At 54.4% G+C, this 17270-nt stretch overlaps 2 protein-coding genes across 2 annotated transcripts in view; both read left to right on the forward strand.

Annotated features, from left to right (window-relative positions):
* MYH14 (myosin heavy chain 14) overlaps positions 1-17270 on the forward strand; it is a 77505-nt gene that overhangs the window by 11736 nt on the left and 48499 nt on the right. The window contains exons 5-12 of the mRNA XM_081807920.1: positions 1903-1930; positions 2059-2161; positions 2838-2858; positions 4327-4419; positions 5121-5184; positions 7599-7697; positions 8638-8778; positions 12062-12258. Coding sequence (XP_081664046.1) covers positions 1903-1930; positions 2059-2161; positions 2838-2858; positions 4327-4419; positions 5121-5184; positions 7599-7697; positions 8638-8778; positions 12062-12258 — 746 coding nt within the window. The remainder of the gene's footprint in view (positions 1-1902; positions 1931-2058; positions 2162-2837; positions 2859-4326; positions 4420-5120; positions 5185-7598; positions 7698-8637; positions 8779-12061; positions 12259-17270) is intronic.
* POLD1 (DNA polymerase delta 1, catalytic subunit) overlaps positions 3807-17270 on the forward strand; it is a 134134-nt gene continuing 120670 nt past the window's right edge. The window contains exon 1 of the mRNA XM_081807618.1: positions 3807-3817. The gene's annotated coding sequence lies outside the window, so the exon portion shown is untranslated. The remainder of the gene's footprint in view (positions 3818-17270) is intronic.

The raw sequence follows: 17270 nt of genomic DNA on the forward strand, positions 1-17270 counted from the left end.
AAAAAAAAAAAAAAAAACCTCAGCTGAACAGAATACGATTCATTCAACCAACTACAATTTGAGCCCCTACCATGTGTGCCACTTTGTGCTGGGCGTGAGAGGTTCAAAGACACAAGAGCGAGATCCCGGACGCCAGGGTTCAGCCCCTGATAGAAAACAGGCCACAAAACAGCATTAGGTACTAACTAGTATATAAAACCTTTTTCGGACATTCTCTCCGAGTTCTGACTACAGCCCTGTGAGGTAAGGGCTGTTTGAGCCCTGTTTCTGAGATGGGGAAACTGAGGCACAGAGCATCTCAGAGACTGGCCCAAGGTGACACAGCAAGGCAGAGGGGAGGCTGGGTCTTGAACCCACACCCATATGGCTTCCAAACCAGGCTGAATGCAGCTCTCCCTTTGGCTTAAAACCACCTACCTGGAGACCTCCTGCCCCATTTAAAAACTATCTTGATTTTTTAAAAAGATTTATTTATTTATTTGAGGGGGGAGGGGGAAGGGCAGAGGGAGAGAGAGAATCTCAAGCAGACTCGCTGCTGAGCCTGGAGCCCGACATGGGGCTCGATTTCACAACCCTGAATTCATGACATGAGCCGAAATCAAGAATCGCACGCTTAACCAACTGAGCCACCTATGTGCCCCCAAAACTGTCCAGATCTTTTAATCATGACCTCCAAACCTGTCTGCACAATCTCCAGCTCTGCCCTGTCCCCCAGCTTCTCTGGCCTCCTTTCTGTCTCTCAGACATCTCCAACTTGGTCTCACCACAGGGCCTTTGCACTGGCTGTGTCCTCTGCCTGGAACGCTCTTTCTCTACTTCCTCATCCTTTAAGGCTGAGCTGAAACATCACCCCTTCTGGGAAGCCTTCCTGGCCCTCCACCCCTCAGTCTTCTTGTTACGTTACACCAGGGCTTCTTAATCCTGGCTCTATTGGCATTTGGGGCTGGAGGATTCTTTATACAGGGCATCCCATGCATTGTAGGATGTTCAGCAGCATTCCTGAGCTCTACTCAGTAGACCCTTGTAGGACCTTCTGGTTGCAACAACCAAACCGAAAATATCTGCAGACACTGCCAACGGTCCAATCATCTTCGGTTTTACTTTATGTGCTTTTTGTCCCCCAACTCAAGCAGAAGCTCCGTGAAGGCAGGGGCTTTGCCAGTTCCCATCGTTGTAGGTGCCCGGTGCTTAGTAGGTAATCAGTCATATCAGACGCAGGGTGAGCACTGGGGGAGACGGAACCACGCTGTGCTCTCTGCTCGGCAGAGATCCACCCACAGGCCACCAGTCACCATCACTCCTGTATTGTGACCTGCTTTATGCCAACGGCTGAGCCTTGGGGGCCCGGACCTTGCTCTCCTGTCTTTGCATCCCACACACCCAGCATGAGGTGGAGCACGGGAGGGGCTCGAATCGAAGTTTGTTGAATGCATTACATTCTGTTCAGTTGGAGTTTTTCCACTCCATTTTACAGGTGAGGAAACAGGCTGAGAGAGGGACAGCTGCTTTGCTAGCATCACACAGCAAGCAAGAAGCTGGGGTGGGGTGGGGTGTTAGAATCCAAGAATGTCACCCATCAAAACTCTTTTGGGGGGAGGGGCGCCTGGGTGACTCAGTCGGTTAAGCGGCTGCCTTCGGCTCAAGTCATGATCTCGGGGTCCTGGGATCGAGTCCCGTGTTGGGCTCCCTGCCCAGCAGGGGAGTCTGCTTCTCCCTTTCCCTCTGTCCCACCCCCCCGCTCATGCTCTCTCTCAAATAAGTAGACAAAATCTTAAAAAAAAAAAAAAAACCCTTTTGGGGGGCAAAAGACTGCCTTACCCCTTTGAAGAGGGTATGGCATAAGAGGTCAGGGTCCCACTCCAGAGACCCTCCAGGTGACATCTCGACCTCTGTCCCTTACAGATCGTGAAGATCAGTCCATTCTCTGCACGTGAGTAATCCTGAAGGACTTCCTGGAGGAGGCAGGGTCCTAGCTGGGTGTGGCTCTGCTTGGAATGGGCAGGTCTTACCTGGCATCATTGTCAACCCCTTTTGCTCTCCCCCTTTTGCCCGCCATAGCGGGGAATCTGGGGCTGGGAAGACAGAAAACACCAAGAAGGTCATCCAGTATCTCGCCCACGTGGCATCGTCACCAAAGGGCAGGAAGGAGCCAGGCATACCGGTGAGTGCCCTGCCTCGGGACGTGCTCTGGACCCTGCCACCTGCAATGCCCCCTCCATCTGAGGCCCTGCTTTTCCCCATAACCCCCTCTCTCCCTTACGGAGGGCCATAATTGTGAGCCTTCTCTTGGCTGCCCCTGCCGCCTGCACACCCACTGTGTGCCCGAGACAGTGCTAGGAGTAGAGGTAGGACGGAAACGGAAAATCGAGGGCCAGCTCGTGGCTTCATTAGCCCTCAGAACAGCACCCGGCACACAGTAGGTGCTTATAGTTTTGAGCACCTACTGTGTGCTAGGCCTGAGGTAAGGACCTACGATTCCCAGTTTGCTTCACCAGTGAGCATCTATATACTACCAATCTCTCTGCTTACATGAACTCAGCACTCCAGTGTGTGGGTGTTGCTCTCATGTGTTAAAGATGAGAAACGGCAGGCACGGCTGGGGTGAGTCCGCTGTTGGAGGTCACACACCCAGGAAGGGCTAGAGGGGATTCAAACCCAGGCGATGTGGTTCCCCCAGGCCACCCTACTCCACATGCCCAATTTCCCCGGCCCCTCGTGTCTCCCCACCCTGCCCACCACCCAAGACCGCCGGTTCACCTGTGTGTCTGTCCACGTTCCATGTGCCGCGTCCTGGTCTGTGTTCCCGGTCCGTGTCTCGTGTCCCGTGACTTCCTCAGGCTGCCAGCACCTTGTCTTATGTGAGTAGCAGGGAATCACCTCGAATCATGCCACCCCTCACACCACCCGGGTCAGCCCAACCCACGGTGTCCCCGGCAGACAGGCCTCGGGGCACTTTATCTCCAGCTCTGCCCTGTCCCCCAGCTTCTCTGGCTTCCTTTCTGTCTCTCAGACATCTCCAACTTGGTCTCACCACAGGGCCTTTGCACTGGCCGCCGGGGAGCCACGCCGCTGCTTATGGTGGTCCCACTGTGTGCATGCCAGGCCCCGTGCTGTCATTTAATGCCACCCTAGTGTGGAGCTCCCTGCTATTGCACGCGGGGCTCCCCGCTGTTGTTTCTGGCAGCTGTATGCGTGCACACGTCCAGAGCCCATGTTGCCACTTAGCGCAGTCCTGCTGTGTGTGTGCCCACTGGCCACAGACACCAAGATGAAACTGTGAGACCGAATTGTCATTTACTGCTGACTTGCTGAGTGTGTGTAGATAGGACCCACAGACACATGGATTCGCACGGCCCAGAGACCAACAGCGCCGTTATTGCAGGCCGCCTGCGTACACCCAGCTCATGCTAGTGTCCGAGGGCTCACAGGAATTGATTTTTTTTTTTTTAAGATTTTATTTATTTGAGAGAGAGACAGAGAGAGAGCATGAGCGGGGACGGGAGGCAGAGGGAGCCCGATGCGGGGCTCCATCCCAGGACCCCGGGATCATGACCTGAGCCGAAGGCAGCCGCTTAACGACTGAGCTGCCCAGGCGCCCCTGGCTCACAGAAACTTAAAGAAATAGTTGATGCCCTCGAGAACCTCACTAGGAGGGGAGGGGGGTTGCTGTTAACTGAGCACCTACTGTGCTCCTGGCTCTGACACTGAGGTGGCTGGAGGGAAGTTCAGAGTAGGATCCCTTCCCTGGAGCCACGTGGTGGGGGAAGGAAGCTTCCATCTCTGGAATGCCTACTATGTGCCAGACAGTTTGAAGCACGTTATATGAACGGTATAGATTTTTTTTTTCTTAATTAATCCTGCAAGTAATCCGTGAGTCCGTGTGTTTTACAACAGAAAAAGACAAAATGAAATTCCGCTTTTGTCCTCTCCGTGCCCCTTCCCTGGAGTGGCGTACCCTGTGGACAGTTTGGTGTGTATCCTCGTAGACCTTTCTCTAAATGCTTACAAACATGGGTCTATACCTGGAGAAGTGGGAGTCTTGTTTTGTGGTGTTTTTTTCTCTATTTTTTACTAATGGGATCACATTGTAGATATTGCTCTGCAGCAGGTTTTTGTTATGTTTTGGTTGCTTCCATTCTACAGAGTATCTCAGAGATGTTTCCTTGTTCCCTTCACAGTAAACTGAAGGGCAAGACCTGGGTGTGGGAGAGCAGGCCCACACGCAGACACACGGAGGCCCCTTACACACACACACCCAGCTGGTTATAGCACAGACCCCCGCCCCGGCCCGCTTGTCACTGATGGGCTCTCTCCCATGCCCTGTAGGGTGAGCTGGAACGGCAGCTTCTCCAGGCCAACCCCATCCTGGAGGCCTTTGGCAATGCCAAGACCGTGAAGAATGACAACTCCTCCCGATTTGTGAGTGCTGGGGGAGAGCAGAGTCTGGCTGCTGGGAGCTGGGAGCTTTGGGGGTGGTTAAGGGGAAGCAAGAAGTGGGGGCTGACTGAGGGAGGAGGGGCCTGGGGGCCTGGACTCCTGGGTCTGAGGGAGGAGGGGCTGGGGGTCTGGACTCCTGGGTCTGAGGGAGGAGGGGCTGGGGGTCTGGACTCCTAGTCTGAGGGAGGAGGGGCTGAGGGGGCCCGGACTCCTGGGTCTGAGGGAGGAGGGGGCTGTGGGCTGGACTCCTGGGTCTGAGGGAGGAGGGGCTGGGGGTCTGGACTCCTGGGTCTGAGGGAGGAGGGGCTGGGGGTCTGGACTCCTAGGTCTGAGGGAGGAGGGGCTGAGGGGGCCCGGACTCCTGGGTCTGAGGGAGGAGGGGCTGGGGGGCCTGGACTCCTGGGTCTGAGGGAGGAGGGGGCTGTGGGCCCAAGACTCCTGGGTCTGAGGGAGGAGGGGCTGGGGGTCTGCGTCCTGAGGAAAGCAGTCAAAGGGGTCCAGACCTTGGATTCCCCAGGGAGCCCCTGGCTGGGACCTCACGATTGGGGCGGGGTTCAGATTGAGGGGGAGAGAAAGTTGAGAAGCAGCACTAGCTCTGGAGGGGTGAGTGTGGGTTACGCGTGCTCTTGAGGTCCCCGGTGGGGAAGAGGACCCTCAGCTAACTCCCGACCCTTCCTTCCCAGGGCAAATTCATCCGCATCAACTTCGACGTGGCTGGGTACATCGTGGGTGCCAACATTGAGACCTGTATCCTCACATAGCCCCAGGGGGCACCTGGTGGCCGAGGAGGGTGGCCCTTGGGATCTCACTGCTTCCAGGAAACAGGTGTTCACACACATGGGGAAGCCTGGCTCCCTGATGTTCAGAAGCCGTGCCTCAGTTTCCCCCCCTGTGGAAGGGAAAGGAACCTGGGAGGGCATAGATGCAGCGCCCCCCAGTGGAGGGGGCGGCCCGACGGCCGTGGCCTTGCCGTGGGGCCGTGGCACGGCTGTGGTTTACCACAGAGAGAGGATACAAAGCACAGGCCGCAGAGGGAACAGGCACGTGGGGCCAAGTGTGGGGGAGACCAGGGCCAGCTTCCAGAGTCCCCTCCCCGTGGAGTCACACAGGACGGGCAACGAGACGTGACAACACGTGTGAGACGTTGTCCATCAGGGACGCTTGTTAGAGCCTCCTCAGCACCCCGGGGCTTTTCGTGGGGGCCAGTCACGTCAGTGCCCTCGGCCTGGCACTTACCAAAATTCCAGACTCCCCGAAGGAAAGCAGGTGTTCAGCAGAAACCACGTTGTTTGCACCAACAGCTTAGGCACAGGGCGCCCCTCCTGGCAGTCAGGGAGTGCTGGGAACCCTCCCGAAATCCAGCTTTGCAGACGCCGGGCAGCCGCGGGCAGCCGTGGGAATAGGCCGTCTCAGACCTGTGGTATCAACCCTGCTCTGCGCGGGCAGCATGCAAGCTCAGTAGGAACTTACTTATTTTTTAAGATTTTATTTATTTAGGGCGCCTGGGTGGCTCAGTCGTTAAGTGTCTGCCTTCGGCTCAGGTCATGATCCCGGGATCCTGGGATCGAGTCCCACATCTGGCTCCCGGCTCGGCGGGGAGCCTGCTTCTCCCTCTCCCACTCCCCCTGCTTGTGTTCCTGCTCTCGCTATCTATCTCTGTCAAATAAATAAAAAAAATCTTTAAAAAAAAAAAAAGATTTTATTTATTTATTTGAGAGTGAGAGCGAGAGAGCACAAACTGGGGGGGAGAGGGGCAGAGGGAGAAGCAGACTCCCCACTGAGTAGGGAGCCTGACGCGGGGCTCGATCCCAGGACCCTGGACCATGACTTGAGCCAAAGGCAGACGCTTAACTGACTGAGCCACCCAGGCACCCCCCAGCTCACTAGGAATTTAAAAGATAAAGCACCAGAGCTCCAGGAGTGCAGAATTTAAGAAAATGGGCAAAGAAATCACACCGACCTGGGTTCAAATTCCAGCTCTGCCACTTTGAGGCCGAGGGACCTTCGGCACATTATTTGATCTCTCCGTGCCTCGGTTTCCTCCTCTGTGGAAGAGAGAGGATCATAGAACCTGCCCTCGAAGGGCTGGTGGGCAATGGGGGTCAAAGTCTTAGCGCGGCGCCCGCCATATAGTAAGCACTCCAGAACGAGCTGCCGTCATTAGGAGTTAACGACTGGAATAAATTAGCAATGTCCTTTGTCGATGTTAACATTTTTGGTTGCTAATTAGTAATTGTCACATCAGCCATATTAACAGTTAACCCTGTGCCCATCCCCAGAGGTGTCTGAGAAGCTCACAGTCTTCTGTGCTCTGGGGGAAGGCTGGGAAGCGGATGTAGGATGTAAGGGTTTTGGGAGGAGGCCTTAGCAAATGGGCATCTCCCATTTCCTGAGGGTTTGCTCTGCACCTGGTGCTGTCCCGAGAGTTCTCCCTGTGTGATCCCAGTTCCTCGTCCCCGTACCCATTCTCAGCCCATTGAACAGAAGAAGAAACCGAGGCTCAGGGTGTGTGCTTCCCCCACCCCTCCCTCCTGCAGGGACCCCCTCCCCAGGTCCTCCCCACCTTACCCGAGCAGGTTAGCGACCCGGGGATTTCGGTCAATGGCTTGCAGCAGATCTTGGGCCCGGCTCCCCGAGGTAGGTCCCGCATTACAACTGTCATGCCGAGTCCGTGCTGCGTGGTCCGTGAGCGGGGGGGCCACGGAGGGGTAAACAAGTTAGCAGGTGTTTTATTTTACCTTAAGGTGGCTTGCCAGTTCTTAGAGTGTAAACGTGCCTCGTGACTTTCCTACAAGGGAGGAGCCGATAGCCCCACTATCCATATAGGGAAACTGAGGCCGGCAGGGTAATAATGGCCAGAGATATTCTTTGCCATGGTTAGCTACCAGCCAGGCACTGCTCTGGGTGTTTGACACAGAATAATGCATCTACGCTCACAGCAGCTCTTTCATGGGTGTTATATTGAGCCTCTGGCACATACAAGGAAACTGAGGCACACGTGCTTAAGTGACATGCCCAAGGCCTGGGCCATGAACAACTCCATGGCTTCACAGGATGGCAGGGGGACAGCATGGGCCGAGGGGGCTGGGTGGGCTCCCCTCGCCGCCCTCCCCCCGCCCCACCGCCCCTCACCTGTGGGACCTTGACTCCTGGCCGCCCAGACCTGCTGGAGAAGTCGCGGGCCATCCGCCAGGCCAAGGACGAGTGCAGCTTCCACATCTTCTACCAGCTGCTGGGAGGCGCGGGGGAGCAGCTCAAAGGTTGGTGCTGTGGCTCACGGGGAGTAGGGGGCAGGGGGAGCCCCTGGCTTCTCTGGACCCCGGGAGGAGGAACTGGGAGGCAGTCAGTAGGATTTGTCAGGCACCTGCTTTAGGTCAGGCTCCCGCTGGGCAGTGAATTCTGGCGCCTCCCCCGGAGCCCGCTGCCCCAGGTTTCTGCCACGCCGGGACCTTGACGTCGTGACTTTGGCCGAGGAGAGAATCCCGCCGCCCCTGGCCCCTCGGCGTCCCCGCCGGCCCATGCTGCTGGCCGGCCCTGCTGCTGTCTGGTCCCAGCTTCCTCGTGGGTCCCGGGCTGCCGTTCAGGCTGCTTCTCTTCTGAAACTGCAGGCCCTCTGCCTACCCCACAGGGGTGACACCACGACTCTAGCTCTGCTGCAGCCCCTGCTGCCTCGTGGTCCTGGCGGTCCTGGTTTGTGCGGCTTCGCCGTGCCCTTCACTCTGCCTCCCGCCTGAGCTCCCGCCTGTCTCCTCCTTGCTCCTCCCACCCTCTGGCTGAAGAGAGTCCAGGCCTCTCCTTTACAGGGCCCCTGCTGTCCCGAGGCTCCTTGCCCCATAGCCTTGGCTGCCCCCCGGCCCCTCCTTCCCCAGATCTGGGACCCCCACGCCTTCTGTCGCCAGCCCTGCTGTCCCACGGCTTCTGCCAGTTCAGGCACCTGCGGCCCCTTTGCTTCTGCAGCTCCTGCCTGCTCTGGGCAGTTCTAGGACTTGACAATCCCTAGGGAGTGGGCTAAGCAACCCCCTCCATGCCTGGCCCTTCCCATCAAACCGTGAGGAGAGGATCCTCACTCATGTGACAGAGGAAGAGACCGAGGTCCCCAGTGGGGGGAGGTGAACACTTGCCCCCGGGGTGGCCGTTGGGACGTGAGTCTGACTCCACAGCTCACCCTTGACCTTGGCCTCCACTCCTTACCCCCTGCAGCTGACCTCCTTCTGGAGCCTTGCTCCCACTACCGCTTCCTGACCAACGGGCCGTCATCATCTCCCAGCCAGGAGCGGGAGCTCTTCCATGAGACACTGGAGTCACTGAAGGTCCTGGGATTCACCCCGGACGAAATCACCTGTGAGTGAGCCCTGAGCCCCCGCGAAGGGTGGGGCTGGGGCAGCGCACGGGCAGGCAGGGGACCTGGACATGCAGTCCTCTCTGGTTGGGAAAAAGATACAGGGATTGGAGGAGGGAGGAAGTACAGCTTTAAGGAGGGGATCGGGAAGGGGACACAGAGAGGGTGACCTCTGAGCCAAGGCCTGAGGAGCCGAGAGGGTGAGTATTGGTGGTAGCAGGTTGTTACCCCCCCCCAAATAAATGGATTTATTCGGGAATAGTGGAGAATTGTAATTTGGGACAAGCAGGCTATGATAGGAATCCAGCAAGGGATAGGAATTTTATCTTACGGAGTTGAGAAGGAAGTAGGAAGACGTTGTTTTGAACGAAAGTCCTCTGGAGAAAAGCAAGAGTTGAGGGTGTTGACGGTTTCTCTGGCTGAGCTGCTGGGGCGGCCAATTTCTTGTAGGAGATGCAATGTACATCTTTCCCTGTTCGGGCCTGTCACTGAGGATGCTTTCCTGTTGAGGATTCTTCTGCTGGTGTCTCTACTTAACATTGGGTAGTGTGGCTCCCACTTCCAGCCTCCCCTTCTAGGCTCCCGCGTCTGCTTTTGTGAGGTTTCCCTTGCTAATTTTCAGAGAGAGAGAAGAGCCTTCTAGGCCAGGGGGACAGCCTGTGCAAAGGCCCTGGGGCAGAAAGGCATGGCGTGTTTGAGGAATCAAAGCTTCTAGAGTGGATTCGGTCTAGCGTGTGACTGAAGGGTGAGGAGATGGACCTGCTGAGGCAGGCTGGGCCTCAGACACCAGACTGAGGGGCTGGGGCTTGGTTCTGGGGGCACTGGGGAGCCATGGGAGAGCTGGGAGCAGGGCAGAGGCCCCTCTGAGCTGTATGGAGGACGTGTCGGAAGCCAGGAGGAGGCTGGAGTAAAGGTGCAGGGAAGACCCTGACTGTGGCCCTCGTTGGTGTGCCCCAGGTGGCCCTGGAACGAAATACTCGGCTCATTCCCCGGGTGGCGATGCTTTGCTTCCCACTGGTTTTCACCAGATCGTATGTTTTGACAGTAGTTCAGCAGAAGTGCTGTATTTGTTTGCTCGGGCCGCTGTAACAAAGCACCACAGGCCGAGTGCCTTCAGCAGCAGAAATGGACCGTCTCCCAGTTCTGGAGGCCAGAATGCTGAGCTCCAGGTGTTGGCAGGGTTGCTCCATCCTGGGAGAATCTGTCTGTCCCCTGCCTCGCTCCCAGATTCTGGTGGTTTCCTGGCAAACTTCGGTGTTCCTTGGCATGGCGAAGCATCACACGAGCTCTGCCGTCGTCTTCATGGGGCTTCTCCCCGTTCGCACATCTGTGTGTTCAAACTCCCCCGCCTTTCTATAAAGCCACCCGTCGCGTGGGGTTAGGGGCCACCCTACTCCACTGTGATCTCGTCTTGACTTAAAGAATTCCATCTGAAATGACCCAATACCCAAAGAAGGCCACACTCTGAGAGGGCTTGGGCGTTAGGACGTCGACATACCTGTTTTTGGGGGAGAGGGTATGATTCGACCCATAACAAGTACGTGTAGGTGGACCCGTCTTTTTGCAACCGCCAGACTGTTCATCGTTTGGATGAACTTGGAGTCCCGTGGAGAAATTCTCTCTGGCACTGCGGGAGGCCCTGGGAGCTATTGTTGGCTCTAGGGCCAATTGGGAGGGCTGGAACCCAAGCGAGCACCAGCTTGGCCGTCTCTCCGGGCTGCAGACAGAGGCCGGCCTTCTTGGCAATTGACACAGGGTCCCAGGCCTCCCCTGCTGGATTTCCTAACCGTGGTTGTGAAACTTCCTCCGCCTGGTGAGTATCTGCTCTCCTCCAGGGGCAGCTGACAAACAAATCCAGATGGTGGCCACAGTGGGGGCCTGGCTTCCCGACACAAGTCACCTCAAGTAACCCTCCCCAGGGCAGCCCCGCTGCTTGGTGGGCGTGGGCAGCAGCTCCGATTCTTGCAATTCTGAGACAAAACTTTGGAAGTGACATATGTGTGTGGTGACATAATCTGGATGTGCCAAAGGTCGTAGTGTGGAAACCAGGTCTCCTGCAGGGCCCCAAGCCCTACTTTCCCCCGGCTTCCCGCACATCCTTCCAGAAATATTTTAGACATTTAGGAAAGGGCACACATTATTTTTCCTTCTTTCTTTCCTTCCTTCCTCCCTAGCCTGCCTCCCTCCTTTCTTTCTTTCTTCCTTCCTTCCTTTCTTTCCTTCTTTCTTTCTTTCTTTCTCTTTCTTTCTTTCTTCCTTTCTATCCTTCCTTTCTTCCTTCCTCTCCTTTCCTTCCTCCCTCCCTCCCTTTCTTCTTTCCTTTCTTTGTCAGAGAGAGAGAACACAAGCAGGGGGAGTGGCAGAGGGAGAGGGAGAAGCAGGCTCTCCTCCAAGCAAGGAGCCAGACACCACACGGGGGCTCGATCCTGAGCCAAAGGCAGACGCTTAACCGGATGAGGCCCTAGGCATCCCCACATTATTTTTCTATAAAACAAGGCATTCCGTGGTCCCAGGGCTGATGTTCAGCCGTACTGGTAATAAAAATGGTAAGATATTTTTCTACTGAATTTAAAAGGTCCCCTGCAGGGGTGCCTGGGTGGCTCAGTGGGTAAAGCGGCCGATTCTCGATTTCGGCTCAGGTCTTGATCTCAGGGTTGTGAGTTTAAGCCCCGAGTTGGGCCCCACACTGGGCGTAGAGCCTACATAAAACAAAACAAAACAAAACAAAAAAACGTCCCCTGCAGTTGTTGCTGTAAGTGAACCTCATCTCCTTGACCTTCTTTCCAGGACCATCCCAGATACAGCAACGAACAGTTGAAAATCACGTGGCACATCAGGGGGCGGTGTTGGGGTTAAGGACTCCACCCCTTTGCTGGTGTGCTTTGTGCCCTGCATTTCTCAGCAGACAGTATATTTTAGCGATAATTCTGGTTTTCTATGTAGACTTTAGTGTGTGTGTGTGGGGGGGTGCTGCGTAAGATTTCATTGTTTAAATGGCCTATGATTCTTTTAACCAGTCTCTGTCCCTTGCAGACAGACCTTTAGGGTGTTTGCACCCATTGCTATCAGAATGACCCCCCCCCCCAGAAAAAAAGAGCTGCCAAGAATATCCTTGTAAGGAGCTCTCTGTGCTCATGTGTCAAAAGAACAGTAGGATCAATTCTTAGAAGCGAAATGCTGGGTCTAAGGAGAAGGTGCGCTTTTTGTTTTTAATCCAGCTTTAAGGAAAGTGTGACAGCGGGATTGAGCTCAGATTCGCATACTCTAACACTCACCTGGTGACAGTGTACAAGGCAGGAGCTTTCAGTCTGTTCACAGAGTTGGGCTACCCATCCCCCGAGGCAAGTCTAGAACCCTTTCAGTGGCCCAAGAGGATAGCTTGCGCCTTTGGCATTGGTCAGCTGCCTGTTTCCAGCGCCAGCCGTTGGCAACTGGTAGACGGCTTCCTGTCCCTGTGGATTTGCCCATCCTGGCCCTTTCATGTAAGTGGGATCATACAATACGGCGGCCCTGGTGGCTGGCTGCTTTTACTCCACATGATGGTTTCAGGTTCATCCATGGGGTACCATGTGTCAGTGTTTCATTCCTGGTTATTGCTGAATAGTTTTGACTTTTATCTTTCTATTACGGACACCAGGTCCGATAATGAATCAGCCACTTGTGGCTTCTTGGGTTTTGCCTCGAACCCCCCATCCCCCACCCCCAGGGCTCCGAGTGTTTTTTAAATTGTAGAGAATCCACTTCATCACGGTCCAGAAGGTGGCGCTAGGTTCCATTTCCACCCGCCCTGTCCCTGGAGTGCTGTTTCCCTTCATGCACGCCAGCAACCACTGCTGTAAGCTTTTTGGTTTTTGCCGGTGTGGTAGGTGGATGGGGTCTCATGGTTTTATTTGGTGTTTTACTTACAAAGAGTGGAGCCAGCCGGTCACCTTTTTTTTTTTTTTTTTTAAAGTTTTATTTACCATTTATTTGGGAGAGAGAGCGAGCTAGAGAGCAAGCAGGGGGAGGAACAGAGGGAGAGGGACAAGCAGACTCCACGCTGAGCAGGAGCCCAACGCGGGGCTCGATCTCACGACTCTGAGATCATGACCCGAGTGAAACCAAGAGTCGGATGCTTAACTGACTGAGCCACCCAGCCATCCCGCGGTCACCTTCTCATAGACTCCTTTTGACAAAAGAGGAGACAGAGGTCCAGGGAGGTGGGGTGTCTGCCCTACGACTCCCCCCAGATGACAAGGACATGATGGAAACCGGGTCTGACTCCAAAGCCCCACGATCCGTTTTTAGAGAGGCAGGTGGGCGACAGTGGGAAGCCCAGCGCGGAGAGCCCCGGGGACCAGTCCAAGCAGGACCTCCACCCTCCTCCCCGCTTCCTGTCTTCCCTAGTGCTGGCACCACGAATTCCACTCCTAAGAGGCTGTGCAGGGAGCCTGGCACTTGGGGAGGCGTGTGCTCGCTCCGGTGAGCAGCCCATGGCGTCACAGCCCCGTGCCCCTGCAGGCCTGGGCTTGCTTGCCATCAGCTGGTCTGAAGTCACCCGCAAGAGCTAACTGCCAACTTCTCAGGTGTCAGATTCGCCTGGGTGCTTGGCACCGATGCAAGGTCCTAAGCCAACTGTCAGAGGCCATTTTTAAGGCCACTGGGAGGGGGAGGACTTAAGTCTGGGCTGGGTCTGAGCGGAGGTTAAGGAATGAATGATCATTCAGTTTGTTAGGTGATGATGCCATTGTGGCTCTATAAGGAGAGGTCTTTGTTTATTTATCTTTTTGAGGGTGCTCTGCTGTCCTCTGGGAAACTCCCAGAACTGCCAGGGCTCTGGGCAGCCCCGGCCACCCTTTCCTCCCGACCCCAGATGGGCAGGACCAGAGGTCTCTGAGCCCAGCCCCTCTCGCTGCCCAGCCAGGGAAACTGAGGCCCAGGAGGTCACCCAGCTTGTCCAAGGTCACACAGCAAACTCCCACATCCAGTAATGTATGTATCCCCCATTAGTTAACCCTCTGCCCTTTATTCATGAATATATGGATTCATTCAACCCGTGACGGGGTTTGTGGGCCAGACCTCTGCAAGCGCTCGGCGAAATTCACAGTGACCAAGACAGAACCAGCCCCTGACCTGTGGAATGCTCAGACCCGGAAGCATCGAATCACACAAATGGCTGAAAGCTGAACCGGTGGGAGGGTGAGCGATGGAAGGTGCACGGAGCAGGGACCGTGTGTCACAGCATTCCAGCGCGGCCTGGGGAGGGTCCCCTGGAGGAGGCGGCCCTTGCCTGAGCACTGATGGTCTGGCGGGAGCTAACCAGGCGTAGAAGGTGCTGACGGCATCTAGGTGGAAGGAACTGCCAAGGCAAGGGCCTGGGGGCAAGAACAGTTTTGGAGAAGCTGATGGGGGGCTGGGGTGGCTGGTTGGAGTAAGCGAGGGGACCCTGGGTCTGGAGAGGCTGGGAGGGTCGAGGACGGGGTGTCCAAGACCCTGATAAGAGCTCAGATTGAATCCCAGAAGTACTGGGGACCACGGAAGGAATTCTTCCCTGGGAACAGGCAAGCTCAAGTTCATTCATGAAAACATTTATAGAGCGCCTACTGCATGCAGAGCACACGGGCAGCAGATGAGTAAGGGACAGATACTTCCCACCAGGAGTTATGATCTCAGTAGAAATGGAGAAAAATTAATACTTGTTGCACACCGTGCAGACAGACCTTTAGGGTGCTTGCACCCATTGCTATCAGAATGACCCCCCCCCCCAGAAAAAAAGAGCTGCCAAGTGCTGTGCCCTGCAAACTATACCAAAACCTGATTTTGGGGGGTTTTCTTTTTACTTCTTTTTATTATTATTGAATGTTCTGTTAGTTTCAGGTATACAACATATGGACTCAACAATTCTGTTCACTATTCAGTGCTCATCCCAAGTGTAGTCACCGTCTGCCTTTTTTTTTTTTCCTGTGAGAGAGAATCCACATACCGTAAAATTCACCATTGTCAAGTGTGCATTGTGGCCGTTTGTGGTCTATGCACAATCGCACTAATTCCAGACACCAGGTCCTTTCTTAACAGCCATTTTTTTTTTCTGGACAAGATCTGACATTTCAACTGGTATGAAACTCAAAAAGAATATAATCACTAACGTGTCCCGGGCTCCCAGGAAGCTACCTCTGTCCACGGTTTTCCCGTGTGTCCTTCCGAGGAGGGCGTCTCGAAGCCGTCAGACCAGTGACCCTCCTTCTGTTTTCAGGGTTTGTTCAAAAAGCCTTTTTACTTGGAATAATTTCAGCTTTACAGGAAAGTTGCAAAAAGGGTACGAAACATTGCCACGCTCTTCTCGAAGATTCCCCGGGTGCTAACATCTTGCCACATTTGCTTCTTGTCTGCTTTTCCTAATTACTTATTCTGAGCCATTTGAGAACAGGGGTGTGGAGGGGCGTGCAGCCGCACCCCAGCAGGCTCTAGGCTGGGGGCGGGTGATGGTCCGGCGAGGTGGAAGGAACAAGCCACGGCGGGGACGGAGGCACAGGCGTACTGGGGAAACTTCTGCACAACGAGACTCCCCTTTACTCTTTGTATTAGCTTCCTGTGACCGGTCACAAATGACCACCACTAAATCAACACCCACTGATCCTCTTACAATGCTGGAGGTCGGGAGTCCAAAATCAGTCTCACGGGCAGGATGGGTTCTTTCCAGAGGCTCAAGGAGAGAATCTGTTTTCTTGTCTTCTCTGGCTTTGAGGCACATCACTCTAACCTCTGTTCATGTCGCCTTCTCCCTCGGCCTCCCTCTTAAGAGGATCCTGCAGCTAGAGCCCACCTGGGTAATCCAGAGCTCATCAATCTCCCATCTCAGCATTCTTTTTTTTTTTTTAAAAGATTTATTTTATTTAATTTATTTGAGAGAGCGAGAATGAGAAGAGAGTACATGAGAGGGGGGAGGGTCAGAGGGAGAAGCAGACTCCCTGCCGAGCAGGGAGCCCGATGCGGGACTCGATTCTGGGACTCCAGGCTCATGACCTGAGCCGAAGGCAGTCGCTTAACCAACTGAGCCACACAGGCGCCCCCATCTCAGCATTCTTAATCACATCCGTGAAGTCCATTTTGCTCTGCCAGGCAACATTCTCAGGCTCCAGGAATTCGGATTTGGACCTCTCTGGGGGGCCATTGTTCAGCCTACCACCCTGCCAAATCTGTCAGTGCCTTTTTTTTTTTTTTTTTTTAAGTAGGCTGCCTGCCGAACGCGGGGCTCGAACCCACAACCATGAGATTAAGACCTGCACGGAAATCAAGAGTCCGCCACTCAACCGACTGAGCCACCCAGACGCCCCCTATCTGCATATTTTTATTTTATTTATTTATTTATTTTTTCTATTCACAAAGAAAAAGCTCCAGTCCGTCTTTTCATTTTTTTGAAAAATTCCTGACATTACAGAACTAAAGTGAAATGTATTAATATTTTTTTTTTTTAAAGATTTTATTTATTTATTTGACAGAGAGAGAGACAGTGAGAGCAGGAACACAAGCAGGGGGAGTGGGAGAGCGAGAAGCAGGCTTCCTGCCGAGCAGGGAGCCCGATGCGGGACTCGATCCCAGGACCCTGGGATCATGACCTGAGCCGAAGGCAGACGCTTAACGACTGAGCCACCCAGGCGCCCTGTATTAATATTTTTAAAAGAACGTTCTTCTACGCAACCGCAGGACGCAGGACGGTACCATCACCGGGAGCTTAGCATTGGCACTATCCTCTCATTCACAGACCATATTGTCCCAGCAATGCCCTTTATAGCACACAAAAATGTTTTTTACAGGCTTTATGCCAGTTTTCCTAACAATGTCCTTTAGAGCAAAAAAGATTTTGTAAGGGACACACACAGGGGCGCACGCACACATACTCACATGCATGCGTACGCGCGCGCACACATTTGCCCAGGGCCAGGGTGACGCGTACCTAGCGCATTTTACTCTTGGTGTGTCTGGAACTCTTCTTCCTTTATCATTGGTGACCTTGACACTTTTGAAGATTACAGACCAGTTGCTTTGTCTCCGCTTGGGTGTGTTTCCTTGCGGTTAGATTCAGGTTACGCATTTTTGGCAGGAGTCTCCCAGGAAGGTGCTCTCCCTCCCCCTCCCCCACCCCCCTTTTCTAAGTAAACAGCGTAGGAGCGTAGACACCAAAAAGTGCGCCTGGTGCCTATGCATCCAGTTCAGGGGCTTTCTGCAAATAAACAGCCTATATAACCAGCGTCTAAAAGCCCCCTGGTGTCCCTTCCCGTCACCAGAACTGCCGCCCCCCCCCCTCCCGCCTCACCCCTGAGTGTGATCATTATTCTGGCTTCTAAGAGCTAGAGTTGTTTTACTTGTCCCTGAATTTTTTACAAATTCAGCACGTGTGCTTTCGTATCTGGCTTCTTCCGCTCGACCCCATGACTGTGAAATTTGTCCATGTTCAGTGAGTGGCTGGGAGGGGGCTTCTTTTTTTTTTTTTTTTTAGATTTTATTTATTTGTCAG

Source organism: Leptonychotes weddellii, chromosome 16, assembly GCF_054177405.1.
Source record: "Leptonychotes weddellii isolate Sample4059 chromosome 16, ASM5417740v2, whole genome shotgun sequence".
In the NCBI taxonomy this organism is placed as follows: Eukaryota; Metazoa; Chordata; class Mammalia; order Carnivora; family Phocidae; genus Leptonychotes; species Leptonychotes weddellii.